Here is a 26,950-nt window from a genome sequence, read left to right as displayed (position 1 = left end):
GCAGGGGGAGTGGGAGAGGAAGAAGCAGGCTCATAGCGGAGGAGCCCGATGTGGGGCTCGATCCCATAACGCTGGGATCACGCCCTGAGCCGAAGGCAGACGCTTTAATGACTGCGCTTTCCAGGCACCCCTGGAAAGTAGTATTTCTTATCCAAATTATGTTGTATTATCTTGACATCCAAGAAGTGTTTTAATCAGTTGTCATATAAAATATGCACTCAAGAAGTTATAAGGACTTGATTAATTGTATGTTATTCCCTTGAGAACGCAGAAAATTCCCTTTTTGCCAATAAGAGTATATGAGAGGATAGCTAATACATTATATTTTTCTAAGATGTATTTATTTATTTTTAGAGAGAGAGAGAGAGAAAGAGAGACAACACTAGTGGGAGGGGCAAAGGAGAGGGAGAATCTCAAGCAGACTCCACACTTGTGTGGAGCCCTTTGTGGGGCTCGATCTCTGGACCCTGAGATCATGACCTGAGCAGAAACCAAGAGTCAGATGCTTAACTGACAGCACCACCCAGGTGCCCCACATTATTTTATTTTAATACCTTAAATGCTTAACTAATGTAATGATAGCACACTTTCTTTTTTGTTGAAGTAGAGTTGACACACAGTGTTACATTAGTTTCAGGTGTACAACATAGTGATTTCACAATTCTATGTATTACACTATGGTCACCCCGAGTGTACCACCATCTGTCACCATACAACACTATTACAATACCATTGACTCTATTCCCTGTGCTGTACCTTGTATGCCTATAACTTATTCCATAAGTGGAAGCCTGTACCTCCCACTCCCCTTCGCCCATTTTGCCCATCGCCCACCTTTCCGTCCCTCTTGCAACCATCAGTGTATCCTCTGTATTTATGGGTCTGTTTCTGCTTTTTGTTTGTTTATTCATTCTTTTTTATTTTTAGATGCCATATTTAAGTGCAATCCTATTTGTCTTTCTGCATCTGAGTTATTTCACTTAGTATAATACTCTCCAGGTCTCTTCATATTGTTGCAAATGGTAAGTTCTCGTTCTTTTTGATGCTGAGTAACATTACGATGTATGTGTATATACCATGTCTTCGTTGTCCATTCCTCTGTCAGTGGACACTTATGTTGCTTCCATATCTTGGCTCGTAAAGAATGCTGCAATAAACATAGGGGTGCATATATGTTTTCAAATTAATGTTTTCATTTTCTTTGGGTAAGTACCCAAAAAATTACTGAATCATATGGTATTTCTACTTTTAATTCTTTTTTTTTTAAGTAAGCTCTACACCTAATGAGGAGCTTGAACTCACGACCCTGAAATCAAGAGTCACATACTCTAGGGGCGCCTGGGGGCTCAGTCAGTTAAGTGTCTGCCTTCAGTTCAGGTCATGATCCTGGGGTCATGGGATCAAGCCCCGCATCGGACTCCCTGTTCAGTGGGGACTGTGTTTCTCCCTCTCCCTCTGTGCCTCTGCCTGCTTGTGCGCTCTTGCTCTCTCTCTCTCTCTCTCAAATAAATAAATAAATAAAATCTTAAAAAAAAGAGAGAGTTGCATACTCTACCAGCTGAGCCAGCCAGGCGCCTCTCTATTTTTAATTTGTTGAGGAACCTCCTACTATTTTCCACAGTGGCTGCACCAGTTGACATTCCCGCTAGCAGTGCAGGAGGGTTCCTTATTCTCTGCATCCTTGCTTTGTTACTGTCTTTTTTTGATTCTCACCATTCTGACAGGTGTAAGGTGATATCTTACTGTGGTTTTGATTTGTATTTCTCTGATGATGAATGATAATGAGTGTCTTTTCACATAACTGTTGGCCACATGTAGGTCTCCTTTGGAAAAATCTCTGTTCAAGTCCTTTGTCCATTTTTTAATCAGATTGTGTTTTTAATGTTGAGTTTTATAAGTTATTTATATATTTTGGATATTAACCCCTTATCAGGTATATCACTTGTGAATATCTTCTCGTAGTCAATAGGTTGTCTTTTCGTGTTGTTGATGGTTTCTTTTGCTGTGCAAAAGCTTTTTAATTTGATGCAGTCCCAGTAGTTTATTTTTGCTCTTGTTTTCCTTGCCCGAAGAGACATACCTAAAAAAAATGTTGCTGTGGCTGATGTCAAAATTTACTGCCTATGTTTTCTTCTAGAAATTTTATGGTTTCATGTTTCACATTTAAGTGTTTAATGCATTTTGAGTTTATTTTTGTGTATGGTCTAAGAACGTGGTCCAGTTTCATTCTTTTGCATGTTGCTGTCCAGCTTGCTCAGCACCATTTATTGAAGACATTGTCTAGTCCCCATTGTCTATTCTTGCCTCCTTTGTTATAGGTTAATTGACTGTATAAGCATGGGTTTCTTTCTGGGCTCTCTGTTCTGTTCTGTTGATCTCTCTGTCTGTTTTTGTGCTGGTACCATACTGTTTTGGTTACCATAGCTTTGTAGTATATCTTGAAATCTGGAATTGTGATACCGCCAGCTTTGTTCTTCTTTTTAAGATCATAGCAAACATTTCTTGTGTTTATTGTGGGCCAAATACTCTACTAAGCATTTTGTATCTTGTAAACCCTTTTAATAGTTATAGTTTATGTTGAAAATAAAATTGAGGCTTAGAGGGATTAAATAACTGGTTCAGGATCATGCATCTGAGCAGGTGGCAGAGCTGAGAGTTGACACAGTTGTCACACTCCTACGCCATCATACGATATTTCCATCTAGATGTTAGCTCCATGGTTTTCCTGTATCTGGCACAATTTTTCTGTGCAGGGTGGTTTACATAGTTTTGTGTGTATGTACGATATCTTTGAAAAGGAAGAAAATAAAACCTTATAAAGTGTAACTTAACCATCTCACCCCACTTGGTCTGTGGTGAAGCTGACATGAGAATCAGATCTGTTTCTGAAGCCTTTTAAATCATGCTGCTTTGAGCAGCTCGAATGCTCTCTTTCTTTTTGGCTCTGATAGCTATTTAGGCTATGTGTGAAAATAGAGCCTGTCATTTAAATTGCAACAAAAATCTATGGCAGAGACTTCTTATGTAATGAACGAAAGGTGTATTTACAATGACTGAAGTCTTGGGTAATTTAGGGGGCTCACTCGCCTGAATTCTCAGTGCAGTGCTTGCAGTGGAACATCTGTGGGTAATAATTCTAGATTCAAAGAGTCAGATTCAATTAAGTAGTAAGTTAAAAATCATAGGCGCTCATTTTTAATTCCAATTTTAAAAACATTCCTTTTCGTCTTTTATTATTTAGATCCAGTAAGTGAGAGGCAGACTAAAAACTAATCTTAATGGTAGCTTTTTGCCAGATGTGATTGAAGGGATTTTTAAATTTTATCCCATCTCATTTCTTTTTTAAAATATACTTTATCTTAATCTCTTTGGAGACTTGAGACTGAAATGTCACCACCACTTATTCGCATTTTGTTTTCTTCCCTCTTATCAGCGTTGCCTGTGTCAGCAGTGTCCTCATAAACAGGGCTCTCTGTTCATTTTTGTTATAATGCCTGTGTTTCAACATTTATTAACTTGTGAATTTCCCTTCGGACAGAACTTGAATCCTGTATTCACTTTTACTCGTAACATTCTGTTTAGAGTCCTCTTACATATATCCCTACTCTACTAAATGTAAAAACCTACCTTTCAGATATTATTGACGTATTTGTCTATTTTCTGAGGCCTTGAAGTGGCAGAGCTGGGATTTGACACAAGTAATCACACTGCTAAGCCACTTAGCTGTAACATGTAACACCTAGGTGTTAGCTGCGTGATTTTTCTGTGTCCTATGATGTTATAGAATATTTTTATATTCATGATATGATTTCCCCCTCCCCAGTAATTTTACATTACAGGTTAACTCTGCTCCTCAGTAACAGATGTGATGATGAGAAATAGATGTGAGGCATATTTTAAGTGCTCTGAGTAACCTGCTCCTTTTCTTAAAATGCGCTTATATGTTTGTTTGGGAGTTTTTAAATATATATTTGACACTTAAATTTGTTCGAAGTAGGTTTAATGTGAATTTCTCCTATTAAGGGTGTTCTTAACTTTACCAGTTACATGGCGAATTGATTCATCATATTTACTCATTTCATTGTACACTCTAGTGAAATTTCTTCATATCTTCTTGCAGGTTCTTGAGAAATCTCCATTTAAAAATGGATAACTAAGATTTCTAAGATCATAATGTTCCTATAACATTCTTAAAAATATATCCCCTTTAGGCCATTAGGGTCCAGTTTACTTTATTGTTAAGTGTAACCGCTAATTATTTGCTTTAATTATTGTTAAATACCTGTTTTTTATATGGGGTATAAGAAATTAGACACTTGGATTTGATATTTGTAAAATTTACTGTATTATTTTGCTTTAGCATTTTCTTTAATATCCATATTTTTCATTTCTTTTGGAATTCTAAGGATGGATGAATAACTTTATATGAATAGGGCAGCAAAAGCATACTTTGTGCAGCTGAATCTTGAAACAGAGTATATAGCTGTGAATATGTATTTGAACACTTCCTCAAGATTTAAATACGATTTAACATTATCATCTGCATTTATAGGAAAGGTATTTTGTTGTAATTATATCCCTTATATAAGTCGAATTTCTGCCTCTGTTGTTACTTTAGTCGTTGGCATGTTATAAATCAAGTGAAAGGAGTATTTTTTTCCATGTGCTGGAACTGACTGAGTATAAATGTTGATGAGGTTTAAATGCTGCTAGATTTATTTATTGTTTTTTATTGAAATATAATTTACCTGTAGTAAAATGCACAGATTTTAAGAGTTCGGTTTATGAGTTCAGAAATTATATACACCCATTTCATCACCATCCATAACAAAATAAAGAAAATTTTCATCACCAGGAAGATGCCTGGTGTTGATTCCTCCACTCTTGCCCTTGCTTTTTATCACTGTAGATTCGTTTTGTCTGTTCTTGGATTCAATGTAAATGGACTCAGATAAATGTGTCTGATTCATATCTTTTAACATGATATTTTTTTGGATTCATTCATGTTGTTATTTGTATCTGTCACTTTTTTGGTTGCTGAGTATTTCATTCTATAAAAATATCACAGTTTGTTTATCCGTACTCCCGTTGATGGGCCTTTGGCTTGTTTCCAGTTTCTGGCTCTCGTGAATAAGGCTGTTGTGAACATTTGTGTACAAGTCTTTTTGTGGACATATATTTTAATTTTTCTTGGGTCAGTACCTTAGAATGAGTTTGCTGACCCATCGAGCCAAATCTGAGGCTTTCTCTTTGTTGGTGCAACCCGGGCTGCATGGATTGGCGAAACTCCTGTAAATGTGAATCTCTCGCCTTGTGTGAATTCCCTTAACTTCTCTCTGCTTTTAGTTGTTCTCCAATGCTTTCAAATCATTGTTTTTAAAATATTTTGTCTGAGGGTGTCTGGGTGGCTCAGTCAGTTAAGCATCTGGCTCTTGATTTCGGCTCAGGTCGTGATCTCAGGGTCGTGAGATCAAGCCCCATGTCGGGCTCTGCGCTGAGCAGCAAGTCTATTTTAGGATTCTCTCTCTCCCTTGCCCTCTGCCCCTCCCCAACTCTCTAAAAAATAATAAATAAAATATTTTGTCTAGTGGTTATAATTTTCATTTGTAAAGAGGGCAATGTGATATAAACTGTTTCCTACCATTACCAGATTAAGAACTCTAAAAGTGATTTTTAAAAATTCTCAATCTGGGGCACCTGGGTGGCACAGCGGTTAGGCGTCTGCCTTCGGCTCAGGGCGTGATCCCGGCGTTGTGGGATCGAGCCCCACATCAGGCTCCTCCGCTATGAACCTGCTTCTTCCTCTCCCACTCCCCCTGCTTGTGTTCCCTCTCTCGCTGGCTGTCTCTATCTCTGTCGAATAAATAAAATCTTAAAAAAAAAAAAAAACTTTTATAAAAAAATAAATAAATAAAAATTCTAAATCTTTTCCTATCCCTCTTTTGCTCTAAATCCAGTCCAATCCAATAGAATACAATAGAAGGCACATTTCTTATGATGGCTTTTCAGGTTCCTCATGGTCTGTAACACCCTTCAGTCCACTACCTTATTTTGTTGACCTTCACCTCTTAATGTCCTTCACCTGCCTGACTTTGATCATGTCCAGTCTCTACTTCAGAAGCTCTTCTCGTGGGCGTTTATATGGCCGGCTCCCTGTCTCAGCTGTTTGTTCTAAGGTCGTGTTTGTCATTGAGTCTTGCCTTGATCATCATAGTGAAAGGGCCCACATGTCTGTAGTACTTTCTTACTTCATTTTTTTTTTTAAAGATTTTATTTATTCATTTGACAGAGAGAGACAGCCAGCAAGAGAGGGAACACAAGCAGGGGGAGTGGGAGAGGAAGAAGCAGGCTCCCAGCGGAGCAGGGAGCCTGATGTGGGGCTCGATCCCAGAACGCCGGGATCACGCCCTGAGCCGAAGGCAGATGCTTAACCGCTGTGCCACCCAGGAGCCCCTGCTTCATTTTTTTTTAAACATAACATTTATGCCCATCTGGCGTGTTACATATTTTATTTGTTAAATTTTTAAATTGTCTGTCTCTATTACTAAACTGTAAGCTCCACAAGAGCAGTTGTTCGCTATTGTATTTCTATTACTTTAAATAGCCCTTGGAGGACAGTGGGTTCTTAATAAATAGTTGTTGACTGAGTACATGCACAATATGTCTGCTTTACAAATTGTGCTGTTTTTAAGTGCAGTTTATTAGGTTTTCTTTTAAAGAAGGATATTTGTATTGGTGGAGAAAGAACAAATAAGGGGGTGTGGATTATATTTTTTTATTTCCTAGTATTCTTTTTTTTTTTTAAGAATTTATTTATTTAGAGAGAGGGAGAGCACAAATGGGGAAGGGACAGAGGGAGCGGAAGAGAGAATCTCAGGCAGACTCCATGCTGAGTGTGGAGCCTGTCATGGGGCTCAATATCATGACCCTGAGATCATGACCTGAGCCGAAACTAAGAGTAGGACACTCAACCGACTGAGCCACCCAGGAGCCCTATTTCCTAGTATTCTTTTTTTCTTTTTCTTAAGTTCATTTATATATTTTAAGTAATCTGTACCCCCAGCGTGGGGCTCGAACTCATGATCCCGAGATCAAGAGTTGCATGCTCTTCTGACTGAGCCAGCTGGGCATCCCTCCCAGTATTCTTTTGTGTTTTCACTTTGGTTGCACTTCAAACCTTTTGTGGTTCATTTATTTCATGATTCTTGAAATTTTGCTGGAATACTTAACCATGTACATTTTTTCCATTTTAAAAGTAGAAATATAGAAAGAATGTCTTTAGCTTGAAACGGAGATTCTCCAGGAAAACAAGGTGATGTCATTAGCAGTATTGCAGCAATCAATTTAAAAAGCTTTAGATCTAAGAGATCCTTGATCAGGCTTATTTGAAACAGAAATGTGTTCTCTGCTTTATAAATAATTGCCTAAAACCAAAACCATTAACAAATTAAATAAAGATTTTACTAATGCCAAAAATTGTGCTGTTAGCGAAATTAGTCTTATTATGTACATAGTATTCGAAGATTGCTAAATCAAGTCGATGTACTTTTTCAGAGTGTTGCCAATTGTGAGAGCATTAGTTGAATGACATTTCAGTATCCTCAAACTTGTGCCATCATTTTCATATGTTCTTGGTATGCAGCGGTGGCCAACAGTTTGAAGGATGGTTCATTGATGTTTTCCCTCATCACTTTACAGCTTGGATGTGAAGACCATCATTAGGTATTTTGGCCACGTCCGTGAGTCAAGGAGTATAGTGAAGCTCCATGCCACCCTAGCGGTGGCCTCTGAACTTAAGGATATAGGTTAGGGAGTATCCCTAAGTTGTGAGATTTGTAATAAAGCATTTGTACCTCTTATTACCTCTTGTTTGTACCTCTTATGATTTGGTGTAGCCGCAGAAGGGCCTTGGTTTAGTCATTTTTGCTTTTTGATGTCTTCTGGAGATTGCCTAATGAGTAGCCTTTTGCAGTATGCTTTATGCAGTATGTTTTGTCGAGGTGGACCGTCACCTGGGTGCAAGATAACTCCAATATTAATTCAAGACATTTGTCTGCATCTTTGTGATACATGGTCGTATACTCACATCTGTGTAATTTGGGTGCCATATTGCGTAATAGTTATCTCTGAGTTCCTGGCATTGTCTTCGTGTACTTAGAGATGTCACAACTGAGGATTCTTTCTGAAGGGTGCGAGCAGTTGTGTGGCTTGGTTCTTGGAGGCTTATTGCCCCCTGTTCTTGCCAGTGACTGGAGGATGATAAAAAGGGTGGTGGGAGTGGGCAGCTGGACATGTGCTCCTGTTGCATCTGTACATTCTTCTGTTACAACCTTTAGTACACTGTATCTTTTAAACATAAAGTTATTACATTATAATTTACATAGTGTAAACTGCTTCCTTTTACATTGTACAGTTTGATGAATTTTGATACATGTGCACTCAGGAGATCACTCCCATCATCAAAACAGAGCATTTTCCTCACCTTCAAAAGTTCCCTCATGCCCCTTGAAAGTCCCTTTCTCCCCCAACCCTGGCCTGAGGAAACCACTGACCCGCTTTCTCTCACTATAAACTGCATTTTCTAAGATTTTGTATGAATAGAATCAGACGCTGTACTTTTCTATCTGGCGTCTTCCACTGAGTCAGATTTTGAGGTTCGTCCATATTACTATATGTGTTAGTATACTGTTTGTGCTTTTTTAATGCGGACTAGTATTCTAGCATGTGGATATATCACAATTTGTCCTCTCACCTGCTGATGGATGTTTGGGTTATTTCTGATTTTTGGCTGTTTTGAATAAATCTGTTAATGTTCATGTTTACATCTTTGTATGGACATATCTTTTCTTTTTAAAAAAATATTTATTCGAGAGAGGGAAAATGCACATGTCGGGGGGAGGAGCAGAGGCAGAGGCTGAGGGAGAAGCAGACTCCCTACCAAGCAGGGAGCCCCATGTGGGGCTCAGTCCCAGGACCCTGAGATTATGATCTGAGCCGAAGGCAGACGCTTAACTGACTGAGCCACCCAGGTGCCCTGGACATATCTTTTCATTTCTCTTGGAAGAATACTTACTGGTGGATTGATTGGGTAGCTGTAACTACCAGTTTTCCAAAGTGGTTATACTAATTGACATTCCAGCCAGTTACTTTTTTCACATACTGGTCAACACTTGGTATTGCCAATCTTTTAAATTTTAGTTCTTCTAATAGGTGTAAGATAGTGAACATAAAGATGTCGAACATCTTTTTATGTGTTTATTGCCCATTTGCGTATCTTCTTTTCTGAGTGACCTGTTCAAATCTTTGCCCATATCTGTACAGATTTGTCTTATTATTATTGAGTGATAAGAATCCTTGATATAGTTTGGATACAAGTCCTTTGCCATTGTATGTATTGTGATTATTTTATCAATCTGCAGCTTGCCTTTCCTTTTTCTTAATGGTGACATTTGAAGAACAGAATTTTTAATTTTGGCAAAGTCCAGTTTATAATTTTTTTCTTTTGGGGTTAATGCTTTTATTGTTCTATCTAATATCTTTGCCTGTCCCAGGATTGCAAAGATTTTCTTTTGTGTTTTCTTCTAGAAGTTTGATGGGTTCAGCACTTACATTTAGGTCTGTGATGCATTTTGTTCATTTCTTTGTTGGGTGTTAGGAAGGGGTTGTTGTTCATTTTCTTTCTGTTTGGATAGCTCGTTGTTCCAGCATCATTTACTTTGGCATCTTTGTCAGAAGTCAGTTGATGGGTCTGTATTTCTGTGCTTTTGCCAATGGCACATTATCTTTATTGCTGTGGCTTTATAATAAATCTTGAAGTTAGGTAGTGTAGCTTTTCCAAAAAAAAAAAAAATGCTTTGGCTCTTTTAGGTCATTTCCATTCCATTTAAATTTTAGAATCAGCTTGTCAATTTCTATAGAAAGTGCCTGCTGGGAATTTCACTGGATTGCCTAATTCAGTAGGTAACTTTTGGGTAGAACTGACATTTTAACAATATTAAGCCTTTCAATTCATGAACATGGTATATCTTCATATACTGGCATCTTCTTTAATTTATTCCAGTAACTTTGTAGTTTTTCAATGACCAGGATTTGCAAAGATTTTGTTAAAGTGTATCCCTGCTCTATAGACTGAATGTTTGTGTCTTCTGAAAATTTATATGTTGAAACTTAACCTTCAAGGTGATGATATTAGGAGGTGGGGCCTGTGGGAGGTGATTAGTTCATTAGTTCCTACTGAGTGGGATTAATGCCCTCATAAAAGAAACCAGAGAGAGCTGCTTTACCCCCTTCTGCTATGTGAGAACACAAAGAGAAGTCAGCAGCCCTCACCCCACCACAGTGGCACACTGATCTTGGACTTCCAGCCTCCAGAACTGTGAGAAATATTATTAAGCCATGTAGTCTATTGTATTTTGTCATAGCAGCTGGAACAGACCAAGACACTGTGGATTGGCATGATTTTGGTTGTTACTACAAATGGGATTGAGTTTTTGACATTTTCTAGTTGTTTCTAATATCTTGAAATACTGTTGATTTTTCATAATAATCTTGTGTGCCGTAACTTTCCTAAGATCACGCCCTGGTTTCTGAGCTTTATAGTAGATTACTTGGGGTTTTCTACATACATGATGTCATGTTACATCAAAATTGTTTTTGTACGTGTTTGTCTTCATCACTAGACTTGGAACTTTGAGGGCAGAGATTGTTCATTTTTTATGTCACCAGAACCTAAGATGGTATAAAAGACAGATCCATACTCCTTGGTTTTTCTTCTTTCTGGCTGCTTTTTGTAGTCATATTTGCTACTTTCTCCTCATTTCCACAATTTATCAGTGCCAGGACTCAGTCCCTGGGTCTCTTCTATTTCCTTCCTTCCCTGGCAGTTTCATCTAGGCGTCAGGGTTTAAATGCTAGTTTATCAAATTTTTTTTTCTCTAGCCTGGGCCTGCCTACTTGATAATTTTATTGGATGTCTCATAGGCATCTTAGACTTAACATTAAAAAATAAATAAACTAATCCTTGGATCATTCCATCAGTTAATGGTAACTTTGTTTTTTTTTTCTTCATTTGCACAAGCCAGTCTTTATGTCATTTTGCCATTGTTATTGAAAAATGAATAGAAAACTAGGATGAAAGTCCAACTCTCTTGATCAGAAGTGGAGGTTTCTTAAACTTAATGGAATTTATGTAAGGGTAGGAATCACTAGTATCCTGAAAGCACCAGTTTTTTTCTCAAATTGGATACTTGTTGTGTTTAGGCTGATATCTATGTATATAATACATAAGAGAACCACATAGATAAAATGCTGGAAATTGAAGATTTGACTTAGTCCTAAGATATCACTTGTTTTTAGTCAAGTTGGGTGAGGGGACTTAACTTTGTTATGTTTTGGGTTTTAGGTACTCCTCAGGTTAGGACGAAAGTAGGGAACTACTTGCATTTCTTCTATTAAATTACTTGGTAATTTAATCACCATTATTAATGTTTTTCTATTTGCAAATTCATTCTCAGTTCCACATGAGACGTTTTAGAATGCATCTTTGTGAGTTGGGCACAACGCTTAAAAATGGGGAATAAAATTTGGGATCTCCTGGAGGGCCTCCAAATGATAAACTGTGTAACATTTTGCTAATTTGATTAATGAATCTTTTTGAGCAGATTATAAGTACCTTCTTCATAGTTGATAGCATTTTCTTTCCAAAGAAAAGAAGGTAAAAAATTGAGGAATAATCATCTGTATACTCTTATTGGTATGTAGATGGTTTCCAGTGAAATGCTCTCCTAGATTGGTGATGTCCTCTTGCGTCCTTTGGCCTCTATTGCCTGAGGAAATAGATCTCCATACATTATAATGGAAATAGTGGGAACTTTTCAGTTTTAGACAAATGTAAAAATTACTCTGACTCTATCATTTTAAAGTAAGATTAATTGCATATATATATACATATGCCCGTGCTATTATTGAGGGGTCATGAATATGACCTTTTATATATTCAGAAATTGATTTTCGCAGCAGGTATTGCTTTCTTGGTGATACATATTTATAATGAGAAATCCTTCAAAGAAGCTAACCTTATTAAACTTATTACATTGAATTGAAAAATTCCCTTTTCCCATGTGTGAAAGATGTGGAAGAAATTCTTACCTCATGCTTCATTTTTATACATGTAATTTTTGGAAACAAAGAATATGGAAAAGCCACTTAGAATTATAGGGACCTGTAGAGCAGTAGGTTTTCTTTAAATGCTGTAATCTTGTACCTAGAATGAGGTGTAAGTACGAATTTAGCAGAATTTCCGTAATTATTTACATTTATTAATCATCTTTCTCCTCTCTTTCATGCTGTTCCTCGTTTAAGTGAATTAGCCTTTTGATAATGATAGGAACGCAGGAGGAAGAAGTAATGCAGAGAGATCCCATGTACCCTTCACCCAGTTGCCCTTTCCCATCTTGCATAACTATAGTACAACATCACAAGCAGGACAGTAACATTCGTACAAGCAAGACACAGAACATTTTCATTACCACAATGTTCTTTTACGTTACCTTTTTTTTTTGGGGGGGGGTCTCATGTTACCTTTTATGGCCATATCCACTTCCCTTGCATGCCCACACCACACCCTCAGGCAACCCTTAATTTCTTCTGTATTTCTGTAGTTCCTGTGATTTCAAGAAGTGTAATATAAATGGAATCGTACAGTATGCAATGTTCTGGGGTTGACTTGTTTTCCACTTACCATAATTCTCTGGGTATTCATTCTGATTGTTAGAGGATTTTTTGTTTGTTTGTTTTTGTTGTGTTTTTGTTTTTGCTTTGAGAGAGAGAAGTGGGGGGAGGGGCCGAGAGAGAGGGAGAGAGAGAATCACAAGCAGACTCCTACCTGAGTGCAGAGCCCAACACAGACCTCCATCTCACGACTCTGACATCATGACGTGAGTGAAATCAAGAGTCAGATGCTTAACCAGCTGAGCCACCCAGGTGCCCCTCCCGTTGTTAGAGGTCTTAAATGTTCATTCCTTTTTATCGCTATGTAGTATTCCCTGGTATATATATAAAACAGATTACTTAAGCTGTTAGCTTTTGAAAGATATCTGAGTTGTTTTCAGTTTTTGTTGGTTACAAATGAAGTTGCCACAGACATTTGTGTTTAGGTTTTTGCATGAGCGTAAGTATTTATTTCTCTAGAATAAATACTCATGAGTGCAATTGCTAGGTGATATGGTAGTTATATGTTTAGTTTCATAAGAAACTCTCAAACCCTTTTCCAGAGTGGCTGTATCATTTGGCATTCTCATCAGCAGTGTATGAGGGGTCCACTTCCTCTGCATTCTTTAGCATTTGCAGTTGTCACTGTTTTTTATTGTAATTGTTCTGATAGATGTGCAGTGATATCTCCTTGTGGCTTTAATTTGCATTTCTTGGATAACTAATGATGTTGAACATTTTTTCTTGTATTTATTTTGCCATCTGTATATCCTCTTCAGGGAGATGCCTCTTTGCCTTTTGCAAATTTTCTAATTGGATTACTTCATTTTTTAAAAAAAAAAACTGTTAAGTTTTGAAAGTCGTTTCTATATTTTAGAGACTAATCCTTTCAGATGTGTGGTTTGCAAGTGTTTTCTTCCAGTCTGTAGTTTGACTTCTCATCCTCTTAATTAGGGTTGTTTGCAGAGCAAAAATTTTTCATTTTGTTGAAGACCAATTTATCAGTTTTTCTTGGAATGGATTTTGCTTTTGATGTTGTCTCAGAACTTTTTCCCTTGTCCTAGACCATTTAAGCAATCTTGGCTTAGTTGGTTTTTTCCCCTCCTAAAAAATTTGTAGTTTTATTTATTTATTTATGTCCGTGATCCATTTTGAATTAATTTTTACATAAGGTGTGTGAGTTGGTCGAGGTTAATTATTCTGCCTGTGGTTCCTGAGGTTCTAGATCATCGATTTGAGATTTTTCCTCTTTTTAAATTTAAGTATTTGGTACTTTAGATTTTCTTCTCAGTGTTGCTTTAGCTTTAGTATCCCACAAATTTTGATGCGTTGTGTTTTTTATTTTCAAGTAGTTCCATGTATATTTGGGTTTTCCTTGAGACTCAGCAATTATTTAAAAGTGTGTTGGGTAGTTTCCTAGTGTTTGGAGGTTTTCCTCTTTCTGTTACTCATTTCTAGTTTAGTACCATTGTGGTCAGAAAACACATCCTGTATGATTTCAGTTACTTTTATTAAGGCATATGTTTTGTCGCCCAGAATATGGTCTACCTTGGTATACGTTTCGTGGGTGTTTGAAAAGAATATGTATTCTTGTATTGTTGAGTGAAGTGTTCTATAAATATCAGTTAGATTCTTTTGGTTGATGACGTTGAATTCTTTATAGCCTTGCTGGTTTTCTGTCTAGTTATTCTATCGGTTGTTGAGAAACAAATTTTGAAGTCTCTAACTACAGTTGTGGATTTGTCTAGTTCTTTTAGTTCTATCAATTTTTCTTGACATATATTGCAGCTCTAAGACCTTTAGCGTTGTTATGTCTTGGTGTATTGATCCTTTTATTGTTATTTAATATCCTTCTCTGTCTTGGATAATTTAATAGCCCTCCCTGCTTTGTTTTGATTAATGTTTGCGTGATATATCTTTTTCCAACATTTAACTTTCAAACTGCCCATGTCATTATCTTCAAAGTATTTTTCCCTAGACGGCATGTAGTTGTGTCGTTTTTAAAAATTGAGATCAAATTGGCCTATAACATTATATCCGTTTCAGGTGTGTAATGATTCAGTACTTGTATATCTTGTGAAGTAATCACTACAGTAAGTCTAGTTAACGTCCATCACCACACATAATTAGCAATTGTTTTTCTTGTGAAGAGAGCTTTTAAGATATACTGTCTTAGCAACTTTCAAACATGTTATGGTAGTATTAACCGTAGTCATCATGCTGTACAATATATTTCTAAGACCTACTTATTTGGTAACCACAAGTTTGTACTTTTGATCACCTTCATTCATTTTAGCCAGCTCCCTCCCCCCACAACCCTCCACCCCTGGCAACCACCAGGCTTTTCTTTGTAGCAATGGGTTTGGTGGTTATTGTTGTTTTCAGATTCCACATGTAAGTGAGGTCATATGGTGTGTCTTTCTGAGTCTGATTATTTCACTTCATATAATGCCTTCACAATTCACCCATGTTGTTGCAAATGGCAGGGTTTCCTTCTTTTTTTGTGGTAGAATAATGTTCCTCTGTGTGTGTGTGTGTGTGTGTGTGTGTGTGTGTCATTTTCGTTAGCCATTCATTGGTCTGTAGACACCTAGGTTGTTTCCGCATCTTGGCTATTGTAAATAATGCTGCAGTGAACATGGGGTTGTGGATATCTTCTTGAATCAGTTTTTTTAGATAAATATCCAGAGGTGGGATTGCTGTATCACATGGTAGTTCTATTCTTAAATTTTTGAGGAACCTCCATGTTGTTTTCCATAGCAGCTATACCAGTGTACATTCTCATCAACAGTACGCAAATCCTAACACTTTTTTCCACATCCTCTCTAACACTTGTCATTTCTTGTGTTTTTTGATAGTCATTCCAACAGGTGTGAGGTAATATCTCATTGTGGTTTCGACTTGTATTTCCCTGATGATTACTGATGTTGAGTACCTTTACATGTACCTGTTGGCCATATGTATGTCTTCTTTGGAAAAATGTCTATTCATAGCTCTGCTCATTTTTAAAACAGATTGTTTATTTTTTTGCAGTTGAGGTTTTGTTTTGTTTTTTAAAATTTTTTATTCTGTTATGTTAGTCACCATACAGTACATCCTTTGTTCTTGATGTACTGCTGCGTGATTCATTGTTTGCGTATAGCACCCAGTGCTCCATGCAATACGTGCCCTCCTTACTACCCATCACCGGCCTATCCCAATCCCCCACCCCCTCCTCTCTGAAGCCCTCAGTTTGTTTCCCAGAGTCCATAGTCTCTCGTGGTTCATGTCCCTTCTGTTTACCCCCCCTTCATTCTTCCCTTTCTTCTCCTACTGATCTCCCTGCTATTTCTTATGTTCCATAAATGAGTGAAACCATATGGTAATTGTCTTTCTCTGCTTGGCTTACTTCACTTAGCGTAATCTCCTCCGGTCCCGTCCATGTTGCTGCAGATGTTGAGAAATCGTTCTTTTTGATAGCTGAGTAATATTCCATTGTATATATGGACCACATCTTCTTAATCCAGTCATCTGTTGAAGGGCATCTCGGCTCCTTCCACAATTTAGCTATTGTGAACAATGCTGCTATGAACATTGAGGTGCATATGGCCCTTCTCTTCACTACGTCTGTATCTTTGGGGTAAATACCCAGTAGTGCAATTGCTGGATCATAGGGTAGCTCTATTTTTAACTTTTTGACGGTCTTCCATACTGTTTTCCAAAGTGGCTGTACCAACTTGCATTCCCACCAACAGTGTAAGAGGGATCCCCTTTCTCCACATCCTCTCCAACATTTGAGTTTTATGAGTTCTTTATTTTTGGATATTAACCCCTTATCAGATACATGATTTGCACATATTTTCTCCCATTTGGTGGGTTGTGTTTTCATTTTGTTGATGGTTTCTTTTGCTGTGCATAAGATTTTTTATTTTAGTCGCACTAGTATATTTTTGCTTGTGCTACATTTGCTTTTGGTGTCAAATCCAAAATTCCTCACCAAGAGTGATGTCAGGGAGCTTACCACTGTGTTTTCTTCTAGGAGTTTTAGGTTTCAGGTCTTATGTTCAAATCTTTATTTTGAGTTAGTTTTTATGTGTGGTGTAATGTAAGATAGCACTCCAGTTTCATTCTTTTGAATGTGTTTGTTCAGTTTTCCCAACAGTTTATTGGAGAGATTGGCCTTTCTCCAATGTATATTTTTGGCTTCTTTGTTGTAAATTAATTGGCCGTATATGTGTGGACTTGTTTCTGGGCTTTCTTTTGTGTTCCATTGATCTATGTGTTTGTTTCTATGCCAATACCATGTTTCGATTACTATAACTTGGTAATATGATTTGAAATCAATCAGGAAGCATGTTGCCTCCAGCTTTGTTCTTTCTCAAGATTGCTTTGGCTATTTGGAGTCTTCTCTGGTTCCATACAAATTTTAGATTTGTTTGTTCTATAGAATAAAATACCACTGGTAAAAAGTACCATTGGAATTTTGATAGGGAATGAAGTGAATTTATACATTGTTTGGGTAGTATGGACATTTTAACAGTATCAATTCTTCCAATCCACAAGCATGGAATATTTTTCCATATATGTGTATCTTCATTTCCTTTTTCAGCGTCTTGTGATTTTCAGCCGACAGGTCTTTCACCTCCTTGGCTAAATTTATTACCAGGTATTTTATTCTTTTGTTGCAATTGTAAATGGGATTGTCTTCTTAATGTCTTTCTGATAGTTCATTATTAGTGTATAGAATTGCAATAAATTTTTATATGTTGATTTTGTATCACACAGCTTTATTGAATTCATTTATTAATTCCAAGAATTATTTTGGTGGAATTGTTAGGATTTTCTATATATAAAATCTTGTCATTTGCACTGGCAGTTTTACATGTTCCTTTCTGATTTGGATGGTAATGATTTATTTTTTCTTGCCTAATTGCTCCGGCTAGGACTTCCAATATTTTGTTGAGTAAAAGTGGCAAGAGTGGCCATCCTTTTCATATGCCTGATCTTAGAGGACAAGCATTCAACTTTTCACCATTGAGTATGACGTTAGCTGTGGGCTTGACATACCTGGCCTTTATTATGTTGAGGTATGTTCCCCCTATCCCCTATGTTTTGATTCTCCAAAATCTATATGCTTTTTTTTTTACCCCTTACAGAGCCCTCAGATAGTTGTTATTTGTATTTTGCTGAGAGTTTGTAGATGTTGTTTGTGGAAAGATTTTTTTTTTTTTTTTTTTAGGTGCATAGTTGATACCAGAAGTCACTGTTTCTTAAATTGGGAACTTCATAGAATCAAGCAGATTTAGAGGAAAAAAACCATCGAAGTCAGAAGTGGTGAAGAAAAAATTTGTGGAGCAAGTATTTAGCTAAGCTTTACAAATAGGTTTGTGTTCTTACATGAACCATTTAGTCAACTGCTTAATTTTTGTATTTCATTAGAGTAAATAGAGGTGTATAGTTTCTGTAATGAGCTATACAGAAATGAAATTTCTGCTTATGGTCTTTTCTAGTTATAAAGTAAATGGTGGCTTATAGCAATAGAATATAGATAGTGTTTTCTATTTTAGAAGTTACAGCTCTAATTTTATGTGTTTTCATGATTTATTATGATAAATAATAAAATGTTTCATGAATACTTACACACATAGTTCCTAAAACTCATTCAGTATTTCTGAGAAGTATTTTTCTAACTATAGATAGCCTGAAATACTAGTGGTTTAGTGGGTAATGAAATCAGTTTAGAGAGTTTTCAAATAGCATTTTCAAAGTAAAACATAATAAAGCTTGTTTAAGAACATGGCTCCAGGTAAAAAAATTTTCTGTGGAACTTTGGGATATGGATATCCGTTTGCAACATACAAAGTATTTCGTACTGTGTTGTATGGTCCAAACAGTGGCTATGGTTTTAGAACACCCCACTAGTTAAAATCTGGTGTAAAGCTTTACATTTTCTTTTTCCATTTAAAAGGGTTAATATAATCATAATTTTGGCTGATTTTGTGTGAGCTTGGAGTTGTGGTTTACAAAGCACTTATGAGAATTTAAGCTTATGTTGAGGTCATTACATGGAAATATGAGATAGAATGAAGTCATAGATATTAATTTTTTTAAGTCATTATATTTTGAACTGCCATCTTAGTAACATCAGGTAAGAAGTAATGTTAGTGAGAGCTGTAAGAACTATCATTTAAACAGTTTGGCTGGGGTTGAAAAAGATTAAAAATATCAGTGTCTTATTTTTCTTGTGTTTTATGTTATTTTGGCAACATTTAAATCTAGGATGTTGATTAAGGTATAAGGACTCTCAGATTTAAATCTGAGTGTGAAATAAGAAAACAGATATTAAAGTGGTTCCTGGTGTTTTCATACAAAAGTGTCTGCTGTCCACAAGGCAGAATTTTATTTTATTTTATTTTTTTTAAAGATTTTATTTATTTATTTGACAGAGTGAGAGACAGCCAGCGAGAGAGGGAACACAAGCAGGGGGAGTGGGAGAGGAAGAAGCAGGCTCATAGCGGAGGAGCCTGATGTGGGGCTCGATCCCAGAACGCTGGGATCACGCCCTGAGCCGAAGGCAGACGCTTAACCGCTGTGCCACCCAGGTGCCCCAGAATTTTATTTTAAATAGAAGCAAATATAGTTGAGCTAATGTAAGTCAAAATTCTACACTAGATTTTCTTGTTTTATATGTAATTAAAATATCGACGACTGTTGTGTTTGTTTCTTAGTTATGAGTTGCGAAGGAATAATAATTCAATGGTATACTATACAGTTTTCACCTATGCAGTTGGATCGTGCTTATTTGTATTTCTAATACTGGTGCTTATTAGAGACACAGCCAGTAATATAGTGACATGTCATAAACAATGTAAGGAATTCTTTCTCAGCTTTTGTTTTTTTAGGACATTTCTGTTTTTGACGTGTATGTGTCACTTACTTTTCATGATGTTCCTCCGTTTTTCTTTTTTCTTTTGTTTCTTCATAATCAAATTGAGGTTATGATTCCTTTTGGCTAGAAAGGCACAGAAATGGCATTGGGGTCTTTGCAAGGAAGGCATCCCAGCTGGAGACCCAGGGTGTTTGTTTGCCACTTTTGAGCCATGTTAATTTCGATCTCTGGTTAAGATCTTTGTTTTCTTCACTGCACAATGACTTTTTTTTTATTTTAATGTTTTTTTATTATATTATGTTAGTGACCATACAGTACATCCCTGTTTCTGATGTAAAGTTCGATGATTCATTAGTTGCGTATAACACCAAGTGCACCATGCAATACGTGCCCTCCTTACTACCCATCACCAGCCTATCCCATTCCCCCACTCCTTCCCCTCTGAAGCCCTCAGTTTGGTTCTCATAGTCCATAGTCTCTCATGCTTCTTTCCGCCTTCTGATTACCCCCCTTTCTTTATCCTTTTCTTCCCCTACCGATCTTCCTAGTTCTTATGTTCCATAGATGAGAGAAATTATATGATAATTGTCTTTCTCTGCTTGACTTATTTCACTTAGCATTATCTCCTCCAGTGCCGTCCATGTTGCAGCAAATGTTGAGAACTCGTTCTTTCTGATAGCTGAGTAATATTCCATTGTATATATGGACCACAACTTCTTAATCCAGTCATCTGTTGAAGGGCATAACGACTTTTTTCTTTTGTAGCTAACAAGCCATTGTGGGTGGAAACTTTGTGACTTTGCATTCCAAACCAAACTTTCACCACCTAGATTTAGTATCCATTGATGATTCTTCATTGAATCAATTTCTTGGAATTTTTTATTTTGATTTGTATGTAATTTTAAACAGAGAAAAATTGCAATAGTAATATAAAGAACTTTTATATACTTTGTTCCCAATTCACCCATTATTTACATTTTATGTATTTAAACTATAAAATGGGTGTAATAAGAGTCCCTGTCTCAAGTAGTAGTGATTTTCTTTGTCTCCTAGTTTCTCTGAAAAGGGTTTATTTGTTTTCTTATTGTTACTGTGTGTAGTTGTAAAGTTGTTTTTTTTTTTTTGTAATTCTAGTTGTTCTTTCTATATTCCCTCTTCATTTAAGGTTTCTGAATAACTGATCATTTTCTGAGAAATTTTCGTGTGGATGTGGGTATGTGCATATACATACATATGAACTTAGCAGTTCTATTCACTTTTTTTTTTTTTAAAGATTTTATTTATTTATTTGACAGAGATAGAGACAGCCAGCGAGAGAGGGAACACAGGCAGGGGAGTGGGAGAGGAAGAAGCAGGCTCCCAGCAGAAGAGCCTGACATGGGGCTCGATCCCAGAACACTGGAATCACGCCCTGAGCCGAAGGCAGACGCTTAATGACTGAGCCACCCAGGTGCCCCTCTATTCACTTTTTAAACTACTCTTTAAAATGAGTATGGGACAAATATTTTTCAGTCACAAAGTTCCATAGAAAAGGCTCTGGAATTTAAGAAAGCCGACCCACCAACTCTTTTAGTCATGACTCTTGAAAATTACCTTTCCTTTTGAATATTCTTTCATTCATTTCAATTCAGTTCAATTCAATTCATTTCAGTTCAATTCAGTTGAACAGATATAGAAGGTCTACTGTATCTAAAAGATACTGTAGAAAAAATCAGGTAATAAAAATGCTTTTAATTTATAATGCTTTGCAGTTTCCAAAACACCTTTGAATACACATTTTCTTTCTTTTTTTCTTTTTTTTTATTATGATATGTTAGTCACCATACAGTACATCATTCTTCATCATTATTACCAGTAACTCAGGAAAGTAGATAGTTCAGATAGATTTATTCCCATTTTATATGAAGAAATTGAGGTCTTGATAGGTTGTGACTTAACCGTGGTCCCATTGCTAGTGAGTGACAGCTGAAGCATGAACCGAAGCATAAGCTCAGGGCTCTTGTAAATTCTCCTTTACTACCTTTATGCAGCGACTAAGGATACATTCATTTCTGCAAATTCCTGGGCACAACGAGGGTATGTTTTAATTCATTCACTTAATATTTATTTTAAGTGCTTTGAGGGCTGGGATAGGATCAGTAAAATAAGATCAAGACAGTATCTCATAGGTTCATGTGAATACCATCTGAGTCAGGTGCTTTTCAATTAAGACAGTGACCTGTGTCAAAATGCTTGGCTATATAAGAGTCGTTATGGCGTGCTCTTTCTTGTTTCATTGGTGGGTCTGTTGCACATGACCGTTGAAAGTAGTGGCGGGCTGGGATTAGAGATTGCGCTTACTGTGATCGGTATGTGCGGGATCCTTACTAAACATGCACTGTTAAATTGAAGTTTTCCTTACGGGATTGTGGATTATGTCCGTGCAACATCTTCCCTCTTTTTACCCGTAACCCCTCAAATGTTCAGTGCCAAAAAGAACAGGACTGTATCTTTATTTTCTCATCACATCCTCTCTCGAATAGATCATACTTTCGTTGCTCTCCTTCCAGTTTGGCTCTGAGTCACTGCTGTGATTCTAGCTGTTGAACGGTCTTTCACGTTAGCAGTTAGTATGTCTGGTTAAGTAAAAAAATTGTCATGAGCCCGCCATTCTTACCAGTGTAGCTAGGGGACTTTTACTAAGTCGGTGATTAGGGCCCTGTTGTCAGAGGCATATCCCAGTTGCATGTCACAGTCCTCCCTAAATATTGATACTTGAGATTTACTGCAAATTAAATCTAGAACTTTATTATACTTCTAGTTGTGACGTTAGAGAAACCAATTGTCTGGCAAGTTCAATAAAGCTACCTTTGTGCCGTTTAATGTTTTAAAAGAAAGCTTAAACTGTTTTAGTCTGTCTTGACTATTTTTCCCTTACCTGATTAAATTCTGCTGTTGTGTTAATTAATAAGTTCAAAGGAAATGTTCTAATTAGTTTCTGTCATAACCGGGAACCAGAATAAGTTAGAGTACTTTGGAAAGCATGATAACACCTGCTCACTAGTAAATATCAATTCTCTGTCTGGCTCTTTTCCAGTCTCACTAACTGTGTCTAAATGTGTGAACCTCTTACCATCTGGGTACTTCAATTTTCCTCTAAATTTAAACAAACAAAAAGTCTTACCTGTATTCTACCTAATACGGTTTTGAAAGATAATGGGAGGTCATTAAAGTGCTAGTTAGAATCTCTAGCTATTTAAAAATCATTGGCTTTAAATATATAGTATCTTAAAATAGTAATTTACTACTTAAAAGCCATTGACTTTTTTAGTGTACTTCATTGCTTAGTCTAAGACCTCTATTTTTAGAATACAGTGTATTCGAAGACCAGCTTTATTGTTGAATTTGACAGGCATGGCACAAGGCGAGTGTAATGAGCCCAAAGAGAGGATTTGCAGAATATACAGGTTGAAGGAGCACCAGGACTGACTTTCCACAAAGTCCAGGCCATCCGTGTTCATTCCCGTGGATGGGAGATTTGCTTCAAGTTGACTGTTGTCTTCCTTCTGGACCATCTGATTCCAGTCTGTACTTGTCTTTTATAGCTCGAGACGGTTGGATGGCAGCTTAACCTTCAGATGGCTCACTCTGCTCAAGCGAAACTGAGATCTCCGCAGGCCGTGTTACAGCTAGGAGTGAGCAATGAAGATTCAAAGGTAAGGAATGGTATCTTCTCATTGAAACGGTGTAGTTTGTTTACTAGGTCTTGTACTTTGTTGTAAGTGAGGTTTTGCCCCCTGGATTGAAAATTTAAACACAGTTAAATTAAACAAGGATTAACGAATTGACAGCTCTTTATTTGTGACAGTTTTTGATATCAGATTGACATCGCTTTATTATCCATTTGAAGAAGTATCTTGTCTTGCAAGGTGCCTTTCTTGCAAGGGCATTTCATAATGTCTCCTTTTAAATTCTGCAATGAGAAAACTTGGTCGTGCCAAATAAAAGTAAGGTTTCAATGATTCAGATATTTGTGGATATTTCTGGGTGTTTTAAGCGGCATACATATGTTAGAGGGAATATTGTTGTCTAGCCAACGCCTGGATTATGAAGGTAACATGAGTTGTATTTGTGTGTGTGTGTGTGTGTGTGTGTGTGTGTGTCTAGCACTTGTGTGCAGCACTTGTGTTTAAGTCCCAGTTCTTGCAAAATAGAATTTTGAATTTGTCTTTTACCACTTGGTGATTTTGGATTCGTCTTTTACGGCTTGGTGATGTCTCCTTTAGTGTTAATTTCAGGAAGCTTGAGCATGCTATCAAATTTAAAGAGTTGGCATGGAGTATTTTTTTTGCTGGAGCATATAGAGAAATATGTATTTAAGATACCAATAAAAGCTGTTTGTTGTATTTTTATTGTAATTGTTTATGTTTCTAAGATAGGTAAAGGGGAGTGACTTTTTCCCCTTAAATGAAGGAGACTTTGGTTCATTTTAAGACAAATAAAATAGAGGTAAGAATGAGGTAGGAAGATCTGAGGAAGGAGAGATTACTATGCCTGGATGTGCTCAGAGAATGAAGGGAGAATGTTATGAGTTATAATGGGCATTGAAGGATGGGAGTATTATTACTTCTTTGTTAGAACTTTCATTATATATTATATCATGCACATTTTTGTCTTCCATATTGGCAGGACCAATACCTAGCCCACGTTCCGTGTCTACAAAATTTTAGGCAATTGAGTTGGGTCTTACTGCATATAATTTATTAATTCATCGCAGTGTTTCAAAAGTATCTCATTTCACACATTTTAAGTTAATAAATGTAATACAAATAATAATATGTAAAATAATATAAATTTAGTGGCTAAGAATTGAACTGACTGGTATATTATATATGTTCTGGAATTTAGGAGCAATGTAGCTTGGGGCAATTTACTTAATCTTTATGAGTGTTAGTTTCTTCACCTGTAAAATGGCGATAATGTTACCCGTCTCACAGGGTTTACATGAAGAGTAGACGCCCAGTGTATGCAGTGCGCAGTCCAGTGCCTAGTTTTCGCTAACTGCTCAAAAAGTGCAGGCTGCTACCATCCTCTTCCTCCTCCTCATCAATGAAATGTTTTTTGGCCGCTGAATAAATAACTGTCTTTGTTTTAAACCAAAGCTGACAGTAGACTTCCTGATGGAGTTAATCTTTTCCCTTTCTTTGCCTTCTTCCCCTCTTTTATTTGATTATGTGTTTCATATTTAGGCTAACTGGGAATTGGGGAGGCAAAGGACAGCCTGGAAAGTCCTGTTTTTCTTCCCATGAACTAGGTAGGGAAGGCATTCTTGTAGGTGTAACATAATAACCTGGAACTCTCTGGCGTAGACTGGGACTATTCGGAGTGAAAACACACGTATGTACCTGCCGACGTGGTACATACATACACACATGCATACATTCTCCAAGGCGCCGTACCCCTTGACTGTTGTATTTCTCATGACTACCGTGTGTTATGTCTGAGTAGCTGAATGCAATTTATAGGTGGGACGGGTACTATTTTACCATATATCCGGTACACTCTAAGTATCATGGCTTGGGCAAGGGCTTGACTTTGGGATGCATGAGTCCTCCCCGCTCCTTTATTATGTCTTCAAAATACGTTTATGTGTCAGTTACACTTTTAGGCAGTAGAAAGGAATGAGTAATGCTTCTAGGAAAAGAGTCATGTTTTTAATTCATATTATTCAGAAAATCTCTACAGATGTGAAATTCAACTCATTGGAAATAGAGGCTTTAGTACATTAGATTTTCCTGTTCATTGCTCGTTTGAAATTTTCGATGAACGTTTGTTTATCCTTACAACTTGTAGAGCTGGATGCCATTTTCATGGGCAAACAGACCTTTGGGAAGAAGAGCGGCAGCACACAAAAGCAAAGGATGCTTTCAGGGGCGCCTGAGTAGCTCAGTCGGTGAAGTGTCTGCCTTCGGCTCAGATCATGATCTCAGAGTCCTGGGATCCAGCCCTGCGTCAGGCTCCTTGCTCAGCGGGGAGTCTGCTTCTCCCTCTCCCTCTCTTGCTCTCTCTCAGATAAATACATTATAAAAAAAAAAACACGTAAAGGATATCTTCATTTTGTATGCAGACTTAAGTGAACTTCTTTGTCCGTATTGCCTATCTTCCCTATAACATTGTGGCGATTTGGCCCCCGTTTCTTGTATCTGCTAAACAGAAGACACTTAATGAAGTGTCTACCCTGTCAGCCTGCACAGACACTTGCCATCTGCAAGTGATGTGTGTCCTAGCTCTAAGAACAGTTGACTACCGGGGCACCTGGGTGACGCAGTGGTTAAAGTGTCTGCCTTCGGCTCAGGGCGTGATCCCCGTGTTTTGGGATCGAGCCCCACATCAGGCTCCTCCGCTGGGAGCCTGCTTCTTCCTCTCCCACTCCCCCTGCTTGTGTTCCTTCTCTCGCTGGCTGTCTCTAGCTCTGTCGACTAAATAAATAAAAATCTTAAAAAAAAAAAAAAAAGGAGCAGTTGACTACCACACCTCTGTTCTTTCAGTGAGCTGCTGCTGGGAAGTGTACTTTTTTTTTGTTTACTTTCTCTCTCTCAAATTTTTGTATGATCTGGTACTCTAGTCTTTGTACTCGAATGAAAGTTTGGGAGTTCTTGACAGGTTGGAATATTAGATGAAAGGAATGGGAATATGGAGCATGTTTTAAATACCAAGTTTGTTAAAGGAAGGCAGAGCTTTTATTCAAAGAACCATGAAAAGCTGTTAGTTTATGATGCAAAGATCACAGAATACGGTTGCCATATGATGAAATTGGCATGCGTTTAAAACAGGAAGCATTAAATAAAATTCTTTTAAGTGTATATGACACAGGGCAGTTATCCTAAAAATATACATGCATTAAAATAATTCTGAGAGGATTAGTCAGTAAAAATTATGAGACTATTTTTGATGGTGTTTACTTTTGAGCTGCTGAACTGAAAACTTCCTGTAATTCACTAAAGCGTGTGGTTTCTAAGAGTCTTTCTTCTCATTCACTTCCAACATACACATGAAAAGTGTAGCCTGCAGTGAAGTTTTAATTGCTATCACATTAGATAGCATTGTTGTACTGGTCTCCTTTCTCTTGGAACGTTCTTGTCTCAAGGCTTTCCTGTTTTGCTGCTAATTTTATCATGAAAACTGGGTGATTGTAGCTTTTCCTACAGTATTTTGATATATATTTTAGTTGTTTGCAGTTAATTGTCTTAGTGTTTGTCTACTGCATTTAGCAAAGTAAGATTATTTTCCTGTTCCAAGATACTTCAAAATGAGGATTTTTTTTTTTCTGGTTTATTTCATTAGAGGGCAGTAGAGCTCTTTGCTTACCTAACCTCTGGCATTTACAGTGTTATT

The 26,950-nt window shown here is 37.1% G+C and overlaps 1 protein-coding gene across 1 annotated transcript in view; it reads left to right on the top strand.

Annotated features, from left to right (window-relative positions):
* Positions 1–26,950, top strand: part of COMMD10 (COMM domain containing 10) — a 215,264-nt gene that overhangs the window by 14,005 nt on the left and 174,309 nt on the right. Inside the window, exon 5 of the mRNA XM_040622558.1 lies at positions 23,161–23,271. Within this exon, the coding sequence (XP_040478492.1) occupies positions 23,161–23,271 (111 nt within the window). The remainder of the gene's footprint in view (positions 1–23,160; positions 23,272–26,950) is intronic.

Source organism: Ursus maritimus, unplaced genomic scaffold (assembly GCF_017311325.1).
Source record: "Ursus maritimus isolate PB19 unplaced genomic scaffold, ASM1731132v1 scaffold_5, whole genome shotgun sequence".
Taxonomy (NCBI): domain Eukaryota; kingdom Metazoa; phylum Chordata; class Mammalia; order Carnivora; family Ursidae; genus Ursus; species Ursus maritimus.
The sequence above is the reverse complement of the archived record's forward strand: the minus strand, read 5'-3'. Positions and strand labels throughout refer to the sequence as shown.